This window comes from Ambystoma mexicanum, chromosome 6p, assembly GCF_040938575.1.
Source record: "Ambystoma mexicanum isolate Mex_15411 chromosome 6p, UKY_AmexF1_1, whole genome shotgun sequence".
Lineage (NCBI taxonomy): Eukaryota > Metazoa > Chordata > Amphibia > Caudata > Ambystomatidae > Ambystoma > Ambystoma mexicanum.
This window is the reverse complement of record NC_090935.1, coordinates 21,363,401-21,379,995: the sequence shown is the minus strand read 5'-3', so window position 1 is coordinate 21,379,995 and position 16,595 is coordinate 21,363,401. Positions and strand designations below refer to the sequence as shown.

General features: G+C 45.8%; 1 protein-coding gene across 3 annotated transcripts in view; it reads right to left on the bottom strand.

Moving 5' to 3' along the window:
* The window catches only part of INTS10 (integrator complex subunit 10), a 372,357-nt gene that overhangs the window by 247,960 nt on the left and 107,802 nt on the right, over positions 1–16,595 (bottom strand). For all 3 annotated transcript variants that reach the window (XM_069626653.1, XM_069626654.1, XM_069626655.1), the window contains one exon: positions 12,249–12,389. In XM_069626653.1, the coding sequence (XP_069482754.1) occupies positions 12,249–12,389 (141 nt within the window). The remainder of the gene's footprint in view (positions 1–12,248; positions 12,390–16,595) is intronic.

Genomic DNA, 16,595 nt, shown 5'->3' with positions numbered 1-16,595 from the left:
GTGTTTTACCTCGGTTTCCCCTTTGGTTATGGAGTCTAACCAACTCCATAGGCATCATCCTTTTCATTTGTGTCACACAGCACCCTCAGTGCAGTGACACAGGGAAGCCTTTCAGGCTTTCCCCAAGGTTTAAATACCTTCTCTGGGATAAACTACTGTTTCCCAGAGTAAGTAAAGTGAAATTGACTTTACTAGTCTTTTTAAATAGTGCTGGAGGGGTTACTTAGTATCCCATGTGTCTAGATACTCATGTAGCATTCAAATGTTGCCATTTCCTCTCAGAATGGCTGGTGGCAGTGGTTTAACAACGAACTACCATGATTTTTCCTGACCGCAAACTTTTCGTAGCTCCGGTAACATTAAATCGTGGGAGCCATGTTTTTCAAGATGGCGCCGAAGCCTCCTTTGTTAAAACGGGTCCCGGTCTTCTTTTTTCACCATTTCTTTGTAGAAAGGTCCTTCTCGAGTTGTTCTCTGCACGCCAAACCAGGTCTGGTCTCTCTGTTAATTTCGTCTTTGGCGGGCTTCTCAAGTGAAACCCGCCTCTGGCTCCAGAGTGTCTGAGGTAGGCAGGAAGTGTGGGAGGTGCCCGAAACTCCATGTGCTTAGTCTCCTAGGAGACCCAAATGCACTCTGTGATGATTGGCTGGCTGACTGTTCGGAAAGGACAGCCATCCTGCTGGGCGAGTGGCAGCTAGGCTCGAACGAATGGGAGAGAACTGAATAAAAGGCGAGTCTTTTGCTTGGAAGGCAGAGTCGACCACTGGACGAAGGAAATGAAGAAGAGCTTGAAGAGGACACCTGCTGCAACTCCTGGACCGTTGGTTTGCCCGGTGCAGTGCCAAAACGCCAATTCTCGTCGACAGAGAATTGCCTGCAAGGACGACTTCTCCCTTTGAGTTGGTGGGACCAATCAACTCCAAAGTAAGCCACCTGGACACTCATCTCGGAGCTGATTGAATTTCCTCAGAGTTGGTGCAGGAAACCGTAGAACCAGGGAGTGGGACACCAGTTTGTGTGTGTTACTTTTAAGCTGGCCTAAAGCGTTTGGGAGATCCTCCGGACTCCCACGACGTCTGACCGACCAAGCTTGACCGGTATGACTACATAATATCCCCAACAAAAAGATTGCCGTAGATATGGCCGTTTGGTTCGCCATAGGCAATATTTTTGGGGGGATATTATGTGGGAGCAGAGGTTGCGGGGGTGTCCCCCGCACATTAAAAAATGTGTGAATTTTGCTGCAAAAATATGGCGATATATTTGCGGCGGAATTAACACATGGAACCGCCTGACCCCACTCAGCAGAGTGTGAGACCTCTGAAGCAAGGACAGTCCACCTTGACAGCCAGGACCAGTGTTGCTACCAGTGCGGTAGCTGAAACGCTAAACAGCCACTGAATTTGAGGTTTTCCAGTTGCAAGCTTTTGACCGTCCCAGTGCAATGCAGGAGTCCCCCGACGTCCTCCCTCTTGTCCCCACGACTGGGGCCCAGGAACAGCGAGATGTGCAGGAACTGCCAGGAACAGAGGTCATCAGCTGCATCTTTTTCTTCATTGTAAGGTTCACAGGTTAGACTGGTAATGCATAAATGAGACTCTGAGCCAAATGAGTAGTTTGTTTGGATTAACAAGAGAACCCAATTCTTTATTAATGAATATTTCTCTGTTTGTATATTCTTTAGGCAAAGGATACGTCTTCGTGGTGCAACTTCATCTTACTGCAGCTACAAACTGTATTCGGGGAATGTTCAGGTAAGTTCTGTGTTGTTTTCAGTGTTTGTTTGTCTCTTGGTATGCTTCTCCTGGAAGCTCTTCCTCCATTTTCTGTCTCTATTCTCCTTTTCGCCTTCCTTGCTTTTAGGATGTTCAATCTTTTTTTCCTCCTCTTGCCTTTCTAAGGCTTCCTCGACGTAAGCGTCTTTTAATTGTGTAACAGGATCTTCTAGAGGAAATCCGATAAGTTGCAGACTAGAGATTCATTTCATTGTTTGTCTTCGTTGTTGTTGTTGCTTAAGGCTCTGACTCGGCAGTGCGTGCTTACAGTTAGTTGGCCTCGTGTCTTTTCACATTTTTCCTCAAAGTAGCCCCTCTTCGTATTCTTTAATAACTTGCAACCTCTGATTTCCCTCTCATGAGCCTGCAGCAACACTGCCGCACAATCTGAGGAGTTCGTCTCAGCGCTCCTTCAGTTCAGCTCCTCCCCTTCACTTCGTATGAACTTTGTTCACATATAACACTGGTTTCATAGCTCCAGTTCTGCTCTTGCCCTCCTATTTCTTATTTCCCTGGTTTCGCCCAGCTTGATTTATATAAGCGTCTGAATACGCACTTACAGTCTCTGCTGGCTTCAGGGTTGGGCAGCTGTCTCCCGGTGCTCGTTTCTCCCGAAGCGCAACGGCACTTCAGCCTCCGTAGTCCGTCTGGCGCCGGTGGGCGTTACCTTTTTCAAGGCTTCGTCTCTCTCTATGGCGAAGCGTCGGTCTCCCTCACTCAGTTTCGCCTGGCGATAACGATCGCCTCAGCTACCTTTGTTACATTCCCTTCACGAGCGCAACGGCGCAATCTGTCTTCCACAACAACAGGTGACATTGATCACCTTAAGCATTTTAGTAAAACTGTTTCTATTGGCACAACGGTGCAACTCACTCGATCAGTCAGCTTTTCTGGGCTTACCAACCGTGCTTCAATAAGCCCAAGTATAACAGTCGTTTTCCGGATCGGTCTCCACGACGCTTGATCCCTAGGTAACCAAGAGAAGAATTAACCATTAGAGGAAAGTCCATACATGCAGGACTTCCTTTATTTGTAACATAGACATAATGTCTGTCCATACACACAGTTATCTACATTGTCACAGTCCCCCCGACGTCCGCCCTCGTGTCCCCACGACAGGGGCCCAGGAACAGCGAGATGCGCAGGAACTGCCAGGAACAGAAGTCATCAGCTGCATCTTTTGCTTCATTGTAAGGTTCTGTAAAACAAGACCGAGAACTTACCTCTCACAGTGAAAGTGCTTGAACCGTTTGCAACTCACAGGCCTAATCAGCTTGTGACCCCACAAAGGATTCTTCTTTTTACAAACTACTTCTAAGAACTTCCGTTTACTTACCAGAACCACTTTATCCTAGCCAAGACTTTAGGCCACTGACTTTGGCCTGGCCTATTGAATTGAATTGACTCTTCTGGTGAACTCAAAGTATTTGCACTGTCAAAGAAAAATTGTAGTCTTTTACGTTCTGATAACCTTTGCCTTTTACTCCTCTTGAAAAGTATTCTGAATGCCAACAGTAAGATATTAATGCCCCCAGCACCCTTGTTACTAAAGTCACCTGTGGGTGTAGGTTGCATCTGTGGGCCATCCCAAAAAGGGTCTTTTCTGATTCAGAAACTTAGAGTGTACAGTACTGAAGTATATTTATGTTTTACTATATGATTGCCTCCTTCTAGTGCAATGTTTTATAACTGTTAAATAAATGAATAATTGTTTAACCAAGAAACCTTGAGTGTAAGAGTTTATTTGAACACCTGTGATTGTAGACCTCCGTGTAGCATCATTACTGCTCACATTCCCCTCTTGAGATAAGCCTGGCTGCTCAACACACTACCAAAACTGTGTAGTACAGACTTATACCAAAGGTTGGTTTGCTTACACCTATAGTCATAGTTGTGTGTAGTGTTCCCAGAGGGTACTGCGTACAAACTTTGCCTAACAACCCCCCCAGCACTCCACATAAGATGGTGTGTGCTGGACCCACAAAGAGAAAAGGTAAGTAAAGTCAATTTCACTTTACTATTCTTGGGAACAGTAGTTCCCACAGGAGAAGTTATTTAAACCTTATGAGAAATCTAAAGGATTTCTCTGTGACACTGCACTGAAGGGGCTGTGTGTCGCCATACAAAATGTAGATTTATTTTATTTGTATATTTATATAGCGCCAAAGCCCTCGGGCATCAAGGCGCATAACAAAACATACATCTAACAAGGCACCAAAAACAAGGTAAAAGACAAACAACCAAAACATGAAACAAAAAACTACATTACAGTGAATACTAACACCAACCTAACTGGGGAGGATAAATAAAGAATAGTATGTCCATGGGGATATAGTCCAACTAAAAAGACAGTACAAATAACCAGCTAGTTCAATTCGGTACAATTCTCAGGGCTGTGGATAAGCAGACTTGCTGTGAAAAAGAAATTCTATTTAGGTATGTCGGTAAAAGGCTAAACCCACATCCCAAAATGATGCAGTCAGTGTTTTCACTGGAACACCAGTTGGTGATTTGAGTTCTGCGCAGCACTTTTAGGTCTTGCGTCCTTACACAGCGAGTCCCCAGTTTGGAATGAGCCCATGCCAAGATTTCAGGGCTTCCCTAGATTCGTGCCGATGGCGCTTATGAACATTAGTGATAATCACGTTTCGTGGATCCTTAATAAAATTCCTTAAAATGGGATCTGGAATACTGGCCATTTTAGCTTTCCTTAGTCGAAGGTCCTTGTCAAATGGGGAAGCGACTGCCAGAACGGGTTTATTCGTTGGCATAGGGACCGCTCGTGATATATATTCCCCTTGGCCAATTGCTGTGGGAAAAGTCTTCACCTGCAGAGGCATACCTATGTGACTGGACGCGACAAGGTCTGTTTGACAGCCCTTTTGCTGGTGATTCTTGGAAGAGGGAGGAGTTTGTGTGGAGTTTTCCTTATTAGTTATTTCCATGTTGGGCTTCCCCGGGTCAGGCAATTTTATAAAGAAATCATTTGAACCCACCAATGCCACCCATCTCTGAAAATCCAAAATATTCGAGCAGGCCCCAAGCTTCCGCATCCACTGTTCTTGTAGAGTACGCCAGGGCTCCGGGGTCTTGGCTGTCGAGGGCTGTATAAGCCTAGGCGTTAATATTCGGGGGGCCACGACATGTTCTTCCGAGATGGACTCATTCTGGAAGTCTTTACTGTTATTTAGGAGTTCAGAGCAAGTAAGCTGTTCCTAATGCAGCTTCAATCTGCGCTTAGCACTCATTGCTAAAATGTCAGACAACCAGTTGTTACTCCTACGGGTTGTCCGTACTGTTAATTGCATCGGTAACACCACTTTGCCCAATACCATGGGCAGGGGGCTAGCAGGACCCTGTCCCTGTTTTGAGCGTATGTCCCCTCCAATGGGCAAAACATTCCACTTATTTGTGCCTGTTCCTGTCTCTACCCCGGACTATAGCCTGGTGACCGGCATGGTTTATAAAAACACAGAGAAAACAGGAAAGAAAAGAAACTACCCAGCCCCAAATACAGAGCTGTAGATGTGTACTTATAAGAAAACACACCTTAAGCAGCTTACTCGTAATTCCGGCACCAAGCCAGGAAATGCTTTTGCATTTGTATAGGTAGTAAAGGAAGCCTGAGGAAAGACAGAAATGCTCAGGCATACACCAAATCCAGGTACCTGCCCGTCATAAACCACCGTCCATATTCCATAGATGCCCATGGAGTTTGACAGACCCCAAAAACAAAAGAAACACATAATCCAAATCAAGTCAAACCATGTGAGAGTGAGAAAAAGGGCTCACTCTCTCCAGGGTTAAAATTAAAAAAGTCCTTAAGTCCAGGAAACAAAGCTGGGGGTCTCTAAGGTTGAAGGGAATTAGCACAGAAATGAGAATTCTCCCTAACAAATACTAGCAGACCAGGGTTTGAATGTTAATAGTAAGCTCATGGCAGAAGTCAAAGAGCTTTTCGACATTACCACCTTGCAAATTTCTGTGTACCATCCCAAAAACTATTGGTTGGTAGCAAGATTCAATAAAACTCTGAAGCTAATTTTACAAAAATTGGTACATGAGGACAGGAAAGACTGGGAACGAATGATCCTGTGAGCACCATTTGCAGTAAGGAAAACCCGTCAGGCCTCCACAGGGTCCTCTCCTTTTGAACTACTCTACGGTAAGGAGCCTAGAGATGTCCTGGATATGCCATGGGAAATCTGGGAAGAACTCCCATCTCACAAACCTCCACCAGAATGCGAGAACATATGAAACTGTTTTGAGATCTAGTTTCCACTCATATGGAAAAGGTCCAGAGACAACAAAAATCCACTTACAACAAAAAGGTGAGCGTAAGATCATTCTCCATAGAAAACCCAGAAAACAAACTTGTTTCCAAGTGGCACGGGCCTTACGAGATAGAACAAACAGGAACCTGTACTTATAAAGTAGCCCAACCGGACAGAATACAGAAGGTCCATTTGTATCACATAAATCTCTTGAAAGAGAACCCGTCAGCCACCCATGCCAAAGTACTAGTCAGTCTTGTTCCTGAAGAGATAGATAACTTTGATTTAATTCCTCCAGCGCCATCTATCTAACAAGAAGATCAAAAATATGTAGTTATCTCATTTCCTGATGTATTCTCAGAAAAAACAGGAAGAGTAAAAGGCACATACCACTATATCAGAACACCTACGGGTAAGGTGGTCCATTTAACACTGTATAGACTCCTAGAAGCCCATAAACAGATAGTGACAGAAGTCAACAAAATGTTGAAAGCCAGTATTATCAAGCCGTCTTCTAGTCCATGGTTTTCTCCAATCGTATTGGTCACTAAACCTGACCTTTCCTGGAGATTATTGTCAGAGAGCACCAAAGTATTAACTGAAAAGGATACAGTACTCAAAAGGATACAGGTGGTAGGGTCTTCCGGATCCCTGTTGACACGATTTGATAGTTGTGAAGTCAAGTTAAGACCTTCCAAATGATACAACTCTCTGACTGGTAAAACAGGCAGAGCGATGGATCACTGGAAAGGGCGTGGGTAAGGTATAGGAAGTCAGCCTAGAACAAAATAAAGTATCATAAATAACTGCCCCAACCTGAGTATGATGGAACAGAAAATGACATGAATGCACACACTGACCTTAAGTCTAGGGCAGAAGAATCCAGCAGAGTCTCTTGAGGAAATCCAAGGTAGAACAAACAACAAGGAAGGGAAGATTAGTAAGGGAGACTTATCCCGAACGGAACGAGGCTCACGCTAGATACCGGGTTGATGCACCACAGGATAGCGTCCAAAGTACTGTTCACTGTCACCTTCCAATAATCCTTGAAAAGCTTCCTTCCCACGTAGAGTAAAGTATAGAAATGAATCAATCCCCCTGTTAATATCACAGGTGCAGGAGTTGGAAATAGCGCCCTTTTTATGGTATAAACAAAGTACACGCGGTTCTGTACAGCCGCGAAGAAAATAGTGTGTGCGTGTGGATTTTACACACGAGCAGGATTCACGCAGTCCAGGCCAGCAGCGCTTGAAGACAAAGTATGCGTGTGGATTTACACGCGAACAGGATTCACGCAGCCCAGGACAGCCGCGTTTGAAGACAACGTGCGCGTGTGGATTTTACACGCGAGCAGGATTCACGCAGTCCAGGCCAGCAGCGCTTGAAGACAAAGTATGCGTGTGGATTTACACGCGAACAGGATTCACGTAGCCCAGGACAGCCGCGTTTGAAGACAACGTGCGCGTGTGGATTGACACGCGAGCAGGATTCACGCAGTCCAGGCCAGCCGCGTTTGAAGACAACGTGCGCGTGTGGATTTGCACGCAACCAAACAGCTCCAGGAATCAGCGTGTGGCGGAAAACACGCTATAGAAGGCCCAAAAAGTAGCTGTAGTAACCTGCAAGGATGCAGATCGGAGGTTCAGCTACACAACGCCAAATGATTCGATCAGAAGCAGCGAGTGAAGTTTCCACGCTGCTTATATACGTAATGCCGTAGTTCACGTGACGAAGCAGAATACACGTGAAGTTAGCGACGTGAAAAGTGCAAACGTCGTTTTCTCGGCAACGTATCGAACAACCGCCATTTGGAATAGAACGGTATAGCTGTTCTACGAGTGTAGGAGGTAGGACCACGTCCAGCATGCATGACAATTATGCATAGATTTACGTCAAGTTAATGCCATTTCTGACTTCAATGCCTATCCCATGCCATGCATCGATGACCTAATTGATAAACTCGGAGCAGCCACCTTTCTATCTACCCTAGATTTAACCAAGGGTACTGGCAAGTTCCCGTGTATGGGCCAGATAAAGAAAAGACCGCGTTTTTCAACACGCTAGGCCTGCTCCAATTCAAAGTCCTTCCTTTTAGCTTACATGGCGCACCAGTGACGTTCCAACGCCTCATGGCTCAAATATTACAACTCTTTTCCGATTTCTATGGAGCTTATATTGATGATATTGTCATTTATAGTAAGACTTGGGAGGGCCATCTCTTCCATCTTTATGAAAGTCAGCAGAGGGGTGGGCTAACTGCTAACCCAGCTAAGTGCAGATTGGCCCAGTCAGCCATAACCTACCTTGGCTTCTTTGTAGGGAATGGGAATGTAGAGCCTCAGCATGAGAAGGTAAAAGCCATCTTGGATACACCAACCCACAGGACCAAAAGAGATCTTAGAACTTTTCCCGTGATAATAGGATATTACTGTAGGTTTTTCCCCAACTTTTTCGGACAAAACAGCCCGGCTGTCCGATAAACTCAAGAATGCCAAGCCCCAGAAACTTCATTGGAATGACAAAGATGATATAGGTTATAACACTTTGAAACAGACTCTGTGTCAGAACCCAATCCTGAAGGTAGTCGACTTCTCTAAAGAGTTTGTATTAAAGACAGATGCTTCCCTTACAGGGTTAGGAGCAGTCCCGTCCCAGGTTTGCGACGGGTTGGAACACCCCTTATTATTTGCTAGTCGCAAGCTGTTCCCATGTGAAAAAAATTACTCTGCATTGGAACTATAGACCCTGGCCATCAAGTGGGCCATAACCCACCGTAGATACTACCTATTAGGATAAAAGTTCACACTCGTTACAGATCACTCACCCCTAGTTTAGATTAACCAACACAAAGACTCCAATGCTCGGGACATGCAATGGTTTCCAGACCTACAACCCTATTGTTTCACTGTGGAACACCGAAAAGGAAATGACCAGGAAAATGTAGATTTCTTTCCCGGTTCCCCTGTGAAGCAAATGTGGCTACATTGCATGGAGGAAGGTTATGTGAGAAACCTTGAGGTGTCTCTCCCTGACTAGTCCCCAGGGAACTGTCATCCACGTGACCAAGACACGGCCATCGCTATTGGATTCAGTTCCTGGGGGTGGAACAGTCCGAGAGGATCACCTGGATGAAGGGTCCTCGTGGAGTGGAAGTGGGACACCGACGGGTGAGATGCGGTACCATCTTTGTTATAACACCTTCCCTCCCATCTTACCCCATAGGATGCTCAGAAGTTCTACCCTCACACCCCCTTTTCCAACACGAACACTTTCCTACACAGAGACAGACAACGGACCAACATCAGGGCCCTTTACCTGGCATGTCCCAACACAAGGGTCAGGCAGAGTCAGGCAATTAATAATAATTATGCACACAGGACGCCCTTTCCCTTCCCTAAAGGGATTAAAGGCTGCACGAAAGCACACTTCGAGCAAGGCCGAACGCACGAGGAAGCAGCTGTTCCGGACCAGCAATTCAAATGGAGGTGGAAGGCAGAGAGACCTGGAACATGAGGAGGGGGAAGTTTTTCCCTTGCCCTTTCCAGCTCAGACCCGCAAAGCCTCCAAATGGGAAATCATAAGCCTGAGAAGTCCAGCTGGCGTATGGTGTGACAGGTGTCAACGGCACACAAAGCCCTCCCACGCTGATAGTCAAAGTGGGGAGAAGCGCTTGCCACTGTGGTGATGTCCTTGACTCCCGAGACAAGAAACTGCAACAATTCAGCACAGCTGGTGAGTCAGAGGAGACGGATAGTGATACCAAACTGTGCTAGACCCAAGGTTGCAGGAAGAGGAAGATGTGAGCTGTAGGTAAGTACTCTGAATCTTAGTTAGACAGGCACAACAAAGAAGCATTTAAACGTATATTTATATAAAAGTTATATATTTACACCAGAATCACTTTAAATACTTCAGACGTTAACAGTAGAACTTAAAGGGAGGAAAATAAGTGGTTAGTGCAACATGCGCTTAGTTCAAGGTTCTTTCCTCACCTGGCAAGTCTTTAAGTCCAAAAACGCAAATCCAGCTAAAGGCAGTTCGGAGAGGCTCAAAGTCCTGACAAACAGCGAATAATGAAGAGTTCCTGCAGATTTCTTCCAGTGTCTAAAGTTACTGAAGCAGCAAGTTAGCAACTAACAAAGGAGACCGAAAAACAGACTCAAAAAGGGGCCACAATCAGCAGTTTGGGAAAGACGTAAGAGTGGGTTGCCCTGGACACCTCTACGTGCACTCCAACACTCTGGAGCAACTTCTCGGAATCAGGTAAGCAATAACTGTTTCCCTACAGTACCTTGAGTTTGAAGAAAGTGTCGGTGTTGGCTCCTCTGCAATGTAGCAGCTCTGGACCCGACCTCTGGATTCCTTGGTCTGTTGACGAAAAGGCAGGACAATGGACAGTGTCTTCAAGCAGCAGTCTCGAAGGAGGACCTGTAACACGACATTCAGCAACTTCTTGGTTCACTCTGCAGTGTTGGTGCCTTTTCAGCAGCACCAAAAAAGGACACGGATCGTCCAGTCAATCTTCCGTCCACAAAGCAAAACTTCCTTTATATTCAACCACAGGTTTCTCTGTCGTTATTTAAGTGGCTTTTCAATAGTTATGTGTCCTCGGTCCACCCATTACAGGTCACGCAATTGATACACATTACTTGACACTTCTCATCAGTTCCTTGTATACACACACAGTACCACTGCTTTGGCACCTTTCATCTGTTACTGCTTTCATGCAATCATATGGTTTATGCCAATGCTCATTCTCTCAACGCATGAAGTTCCTTCAAAGACTTAGAAAATGTAGTTTTCTGAAAAGACCCCTTTCCATTTCCTATGGGTTCTTTAAATGGTTTCACAATTGCTTTTTAATACCTTCTCTTTAATTCGGTATTCCAAACAGAATTTCTTTTGTCCAAATCAGTATTCAGAAGTACTGACTTTCATTCATATCGGTATTCAAAAACAAATGTCCTCACGCCTTTGAGGGCCTGTCTGCCGTGCCCGGTGTCCCCCTTGTATAGACTGACTCAACTGTTGCGTACGGTAATGAAGCAAGGCTTATGACCGCCACGATCCCTCCATGCAGCGCCTCACTTTTCCTCCACAGCAGCTCTCTTTGTGTATGCCACTGATGCGTCTCGAAGCTCGAGCTGGTCACGACTGCTTCCTCTCTGCATTCTGCCACAGACTTCCAGCTTCCCTCAGCCCTGCTTCCCGCTGCCTATGCTCTGCATCTGTCTGGTGGTCTTGAGTGCTTCTTCTCCCAGGCTGCCTTCTAGTAAGGGTCCGCGCTCCTCCAGCAGTCCGTGGACCCTGTTCCCCAGCTGACGCCATCTACTCCGTTCATGTCTGTTTTAAATCTCCCACTAGAAAGATTAGTCCAAAAAAAGACTAGACCGCTCACTACCTGTTTGAGAGTTCTGCATTGCTCTTGCTTGCCTCCTTCTCGTCCCAGTACCAAACTGGTCTAGGTGATTGCGTGAGCCAATGGGAAAAGGATGCATTGATCTCGTTTGCCTCTTCCTCGTCTCAGTAGTTAACTGGTGGGTGTTAGTAGATGACTCACTGAGAACATGGGGACGGGAACGACAATAGTCTAAAAAGTCTTGGGAAAGGTAAGGTTCATTTGAAAGGGAAAAGGGGGATACTGCGTCTCACCTAAGGGTACCTTACCTCCTCTCCCCAAGTTACCTACCCCCATGTAGTCCTCCCTCACAATATCTACCTCCAGAGTCAGGATCCGGTAGCTTCAGCCTTTTCCCGGGCCACCTGGGTAGAGGCATTGCCATGGAAAGTGGTGAGGAAACCCTCAGATTCCTCACAGAGTCCAGACAGGGAGGCTCCGTAATGCAAACCAAAACCATGGAAACCCACTGAAGAGGACAGAAAGAGGGCACTACTACAAGCAGGGAGCCTCCTGCTTGGCACGCAGGGAAATCATGGGATCACGCTCAAGTTGACGGAAACAGGGTAGCAGTCTAGGCAGAGAGCCTCCCTAACGCCAGCTTAAATCATGGAACCCCATGTAAGGTGACGGAAATACATCTGTAGGCCAGACACAGAGCCACCATAATGCAAGCTGAAAGCAAGGAAACTCAATGAAGATGACAAATGGGACAGCAGTTCGGGCAGGCCGCGAGAGCCTCACTCTACCACCTCACAGTGACAGAGATTAATGTCAATACTTTACTGAGAACACTCTTACCTTGATGTTGGCTTTCAAGCTGAGGCGATCTGGTTGCATAATTCATATAAAATTCTGCTGCTTTGTTCAGATACTTGTACAACAAGCTGGGCAGCAGCCGAACATCAGGGTTATTAATTATCAAAGGTAGAACATCACACACTAAAAAAGAAAAGAAAAATCACAAGAAAATAATGTTACTTAGGACATCAGACAAAGTACATACCAAATGCTAAAAAATGATGATAGCCGGTTGTACAGATTATGATAAATGCACTGGTGCTGAAAGCACACATCCTCAGGACACAACTAAATAACAAAGGTAGATGGGACGACAGAGGTCAAACAAGAGAAACCGTCTATCATTTACGAGATGGAATCAGGTAGTGGTGGGCCCTGTACCATCAAGACAGCAATGCATCCCGCAAGTCACAGAACATTCACTTTATATCAGGTAGTGGTGGGCCCTGTACTATCAGGACAGCAATGCATCCCACAAGTCACTGAACATTCACTTTATATCAGGTAGTGGTGGGCCCTGTACTATCAGGACAGCAATGAGAACATTCACTTCATATCAGGTAGTGGTGGGCTCTGTACTATCAGGACAGCAATGCATCCCACAAGTCACTGAACATTCACTTTATATCAGGTAGTGGTGGGCCCTGTACTATCAGGACAGCAATGCATCCCACAAGTCACAGAACATTCACTTTGTCTTCTAGAATTTTAACCACCGAGAGAGTGCCTCCCACCTCCCTTCCCCCCTCCCCCCGAAGAGCCACCTCTCACGTACCAGTAAGCCATTATATTTTTATTTATTTTGGATATTGACCACTGTGAGAGGTCAGAAATGGGATGCCGACAACTTCGTAAAGAGTTTTCAACTAAACGCCTCACTATCCCTACCCTGACGAGGATTTCCCTGCCTAAAAGAAACTATAGGAAACACTCTAACAAAAGGATATATTTATCCTCACACATTTACAACAAATAAAGCAATAAGGAAATATATGGCAATTCATATCAAAATCCAAAACAATTCATTTGGTGAGGAAGGATAGCCCAGGGGCAACACGTTTGTCTTGCAAGCAAGACAATGCAGCGCCACAGAGGTTCGAATCCCGATCCCACGCTTAGAAATGACAATGCTGGTATTAAGCGTGTTAAAAATAAACAATACAAATTAAATAAATAGTTAATAAATAAAATATGAAATACTGATATACCCGGCGTTGCCCGGGATTTTATTGTCTTATAGGTACCATTTGGTAGAAATACCACAAGAAACATTACGCTTTTCGGAAGGGCTCCATAAGAAACGTGAAAAGAAAAATGTACTAGAATTTTTGATTATTTCTCATTTGAAAAATGTTTTCTCATAAATACTATACACTACAATGTATTGTTCTTCTTTAAAACTCACTCCGAAACGTATGACTGTACGTGAGAACAACATGGAGATTTCTGAGCAGCAGGGACAGGATGCTGACAGGGCCAGCAACTATGGACCTACAGTTCAATATTACTAAAGTACATGAACCTTGTAAGGCTCCTTTATACATTTTTTGTTTCCTTTCCCAGTGGACGCTGTTGCTTCAATTACATTGGTCAGCAATTTATTAACGCATAGCCTTGTGCCATTACACAGCCTAGGTGGGGCGAGATTGTGATGGTTGACCCAACTCAGTCGAAGGTGATGTGGTGGCATTCCGGGGGGTGGGGGAGTCTAGTGAGCTGAGGAATTCTGTTGCATAGTGTACGGCTGCATCAGCTCAGTAATTGAATCGGATCCTAGGGCCTGAACCTAGAGTTTTGTTCCTCGTTTCGGGACTGTTCGTTCTATGACCACATTGATGTTTCGCTGATTCAAGACAACTGTCTCACGTGTGCAGGTGCTGAAATCCGGAGAAAGGGGAGGGGTGTCCAAACGTTATGTAGCCAGGTAAAATATGGTGCAGATTATAAGTAACAAAGCTTCACCAAACCACAAAATCTATGGGAAAGTTGTTCAACCCATTGGAAGAGCACATTTTGGCTGACTTATAACTTTGCTTGCCCTGGACGACTCCTTACCAAACTTTACAAAATGTATATGGCCCGTCTGAATTTTTCTGGCAAGTTTGGTGAGGTTTCATCAAGGGGGAGTGGGGGTGCAAAGTTGTAGGGTGGGGTCCCAAACTTTCAGTTTTTTCCATAGATGCATTTGCTCACAGCTACAGCCCAAACCGCTGGCTTTCACCAAATGTACAGCAGGAGCGGCGGCTTGGTCCCTGTTAGGTCAAGATTTGGGGTAGTACCCTTTGGGTGCACTACAACAACCTAAGCCTCATGGCAATATGACCCAACCTTTGGTATAAGTCTGAACTGCACAGGTTGGTAGTGTGGCTGAGCAGCCAGGCTGATCTGAAGAGGGGTCAATGTGAGCAGTAGGATGGTTACACAAGGATTCACAGTGACAAGTATCCAAGCACTTATACTCGAGGTTTCTTGATAAAACAGTTATTTATTTACCAGTCATTTGAATAAGCCTTCTTTAGAAGGGACCAATATAATACCAACACACTAATACCTTCAAAATACACACTCTTAGTTCCTAAATCAGAAAACACCCAATCGGGATGACACACACACACACTTCCTACACCCTCAGGTGTCTTCAATAGCTAGGACACTGTGGATATTACTGTTTTAGCATTTAGAATAGCACTGAGATGAGTGTCAAAGAAAAGGTTATTAGAACAAACCATGGATCACAAATATTATTAAGCAGGCAGATACTTTTCAACACTCCCCAATGTCAGAGGAGAGAAGAGTCTTTCAGTGAAAACAGGCTAAGCCAAAGTCAATGGGCAAAAGTCACTGTAGCTGAAGCACTTCTTGCAGGTAAGAAACGTTCTTGCCAGGGGCGTTGCTAGGGGGTGGCTAAGGGGGCTATAGCCCCTGATATTTTGGTTGTAGCCCCGGATAGAATCTCAAGAGCTACAGCCAAAAGACAAGCTAGCCCCAGTCCCAACAGTTCCGACATCAGATAGCCCCGGGTCTTTTCCAGACCTAGCAACTCCCCATGTTTTTGCACAATGTTTTAGAAGTCTTTGGTGAAAAAGAAGAATGTAGATCCACAAGCTGGTAGACTTGTGGCAAGCAGAACACACCTATAACAAGAGGTAAGTTCTCTTAGACTCTACAGTACCTTTGGTTAGAAGAAAAACAGCAGATGACTTCTGTTCCTATGCAGCTCTGCCGATCCAGGTGTTCCTGGGCCTCAGTCATGGGGACAAGAGGGAGGACTTTTGGGGACTCCTGCACTGCAATGGGACGGTTACTGACAGCAACCGGCTATCTTCAAACAAGTGGCACTTCAGTGTTTCAGCTCCTCGCGTCTACCACAAACAGCACCACTGCGGTTCCCGGCTGTCGAGATGGGCTTTCCTTGCATCGGGGGTCCAGCACTCTGTTGAGGTGGCTCAGGCTCGGTCAGTCCTGCTTCCTGGGAGTCCTGAGGATCTTCCTGGAGCTCTTAGCCAGCTTAAAAGCAACACACACAAACTGGTGTTCCTCTCCCTGGCTCTTCGGTTCCAGCTGCAACTGCAGTGGAAGTGCAACCAGCTTCGAGAAGGATGTCCAGGTGGCTTACTTTGGAGTTGATTGGTCCCACCAACTCAAAGGGAGAAGTCATCCTTGCAGGGGCTTCTCTGTCGATACGAATTTGGAGTTTTCAGCACTGCAGCAGGGCTTCACTGGGCTAACCAACGGTCCCGGAGTTGCAGTAGGCGTCCTCTTCGGATTCCTTCGTCCAATGGTCGACTCTGCCTTCCAAGCCAAAAAGCCTCCCCTTTTATGCAGGATTCCCCCATTCATTTCAGCCTGGCTGTCAATCACCCAAGCAGGGTGTCTGTGCTTGCCGGACAGGCAGCCGGCCAATCACCTAGGAGTGCATTCCTGTCTCCTAGGAAACTAAGCACATGGAGTTTCGGGCACCTCCCTCACTTCCTGCCCCCACCAGACACTCTAGAGCCAGTGGCGGGTGTCACTCGTGAGGTCCGCGAAAGACAAAACAAACAAAGGGACCAAACCTGGTTTGGCGCGCAGAGAAAATCTCAAAAAGGACCATTCTACAGAGAAATGGCAAAAAAAGAAGACAGAGCCATTTTGACAAAACTGGAACCCAGGCATGCTTTACTGCAACTGCGAACGCAGCGCGCGTTAAAGACACACCACGGTAGGAACAAGTAAACCAATGGCGCCAGAGGAAAGGGTAATAAAAATGTTACATGAGAAGTTAGACAAAGGGGATACTAGCTAACCCCCCCAGCACCCTACTGTAAGACAGTGTGTGCTGGGTCTAAAAAGTTACAATTGTAAAGT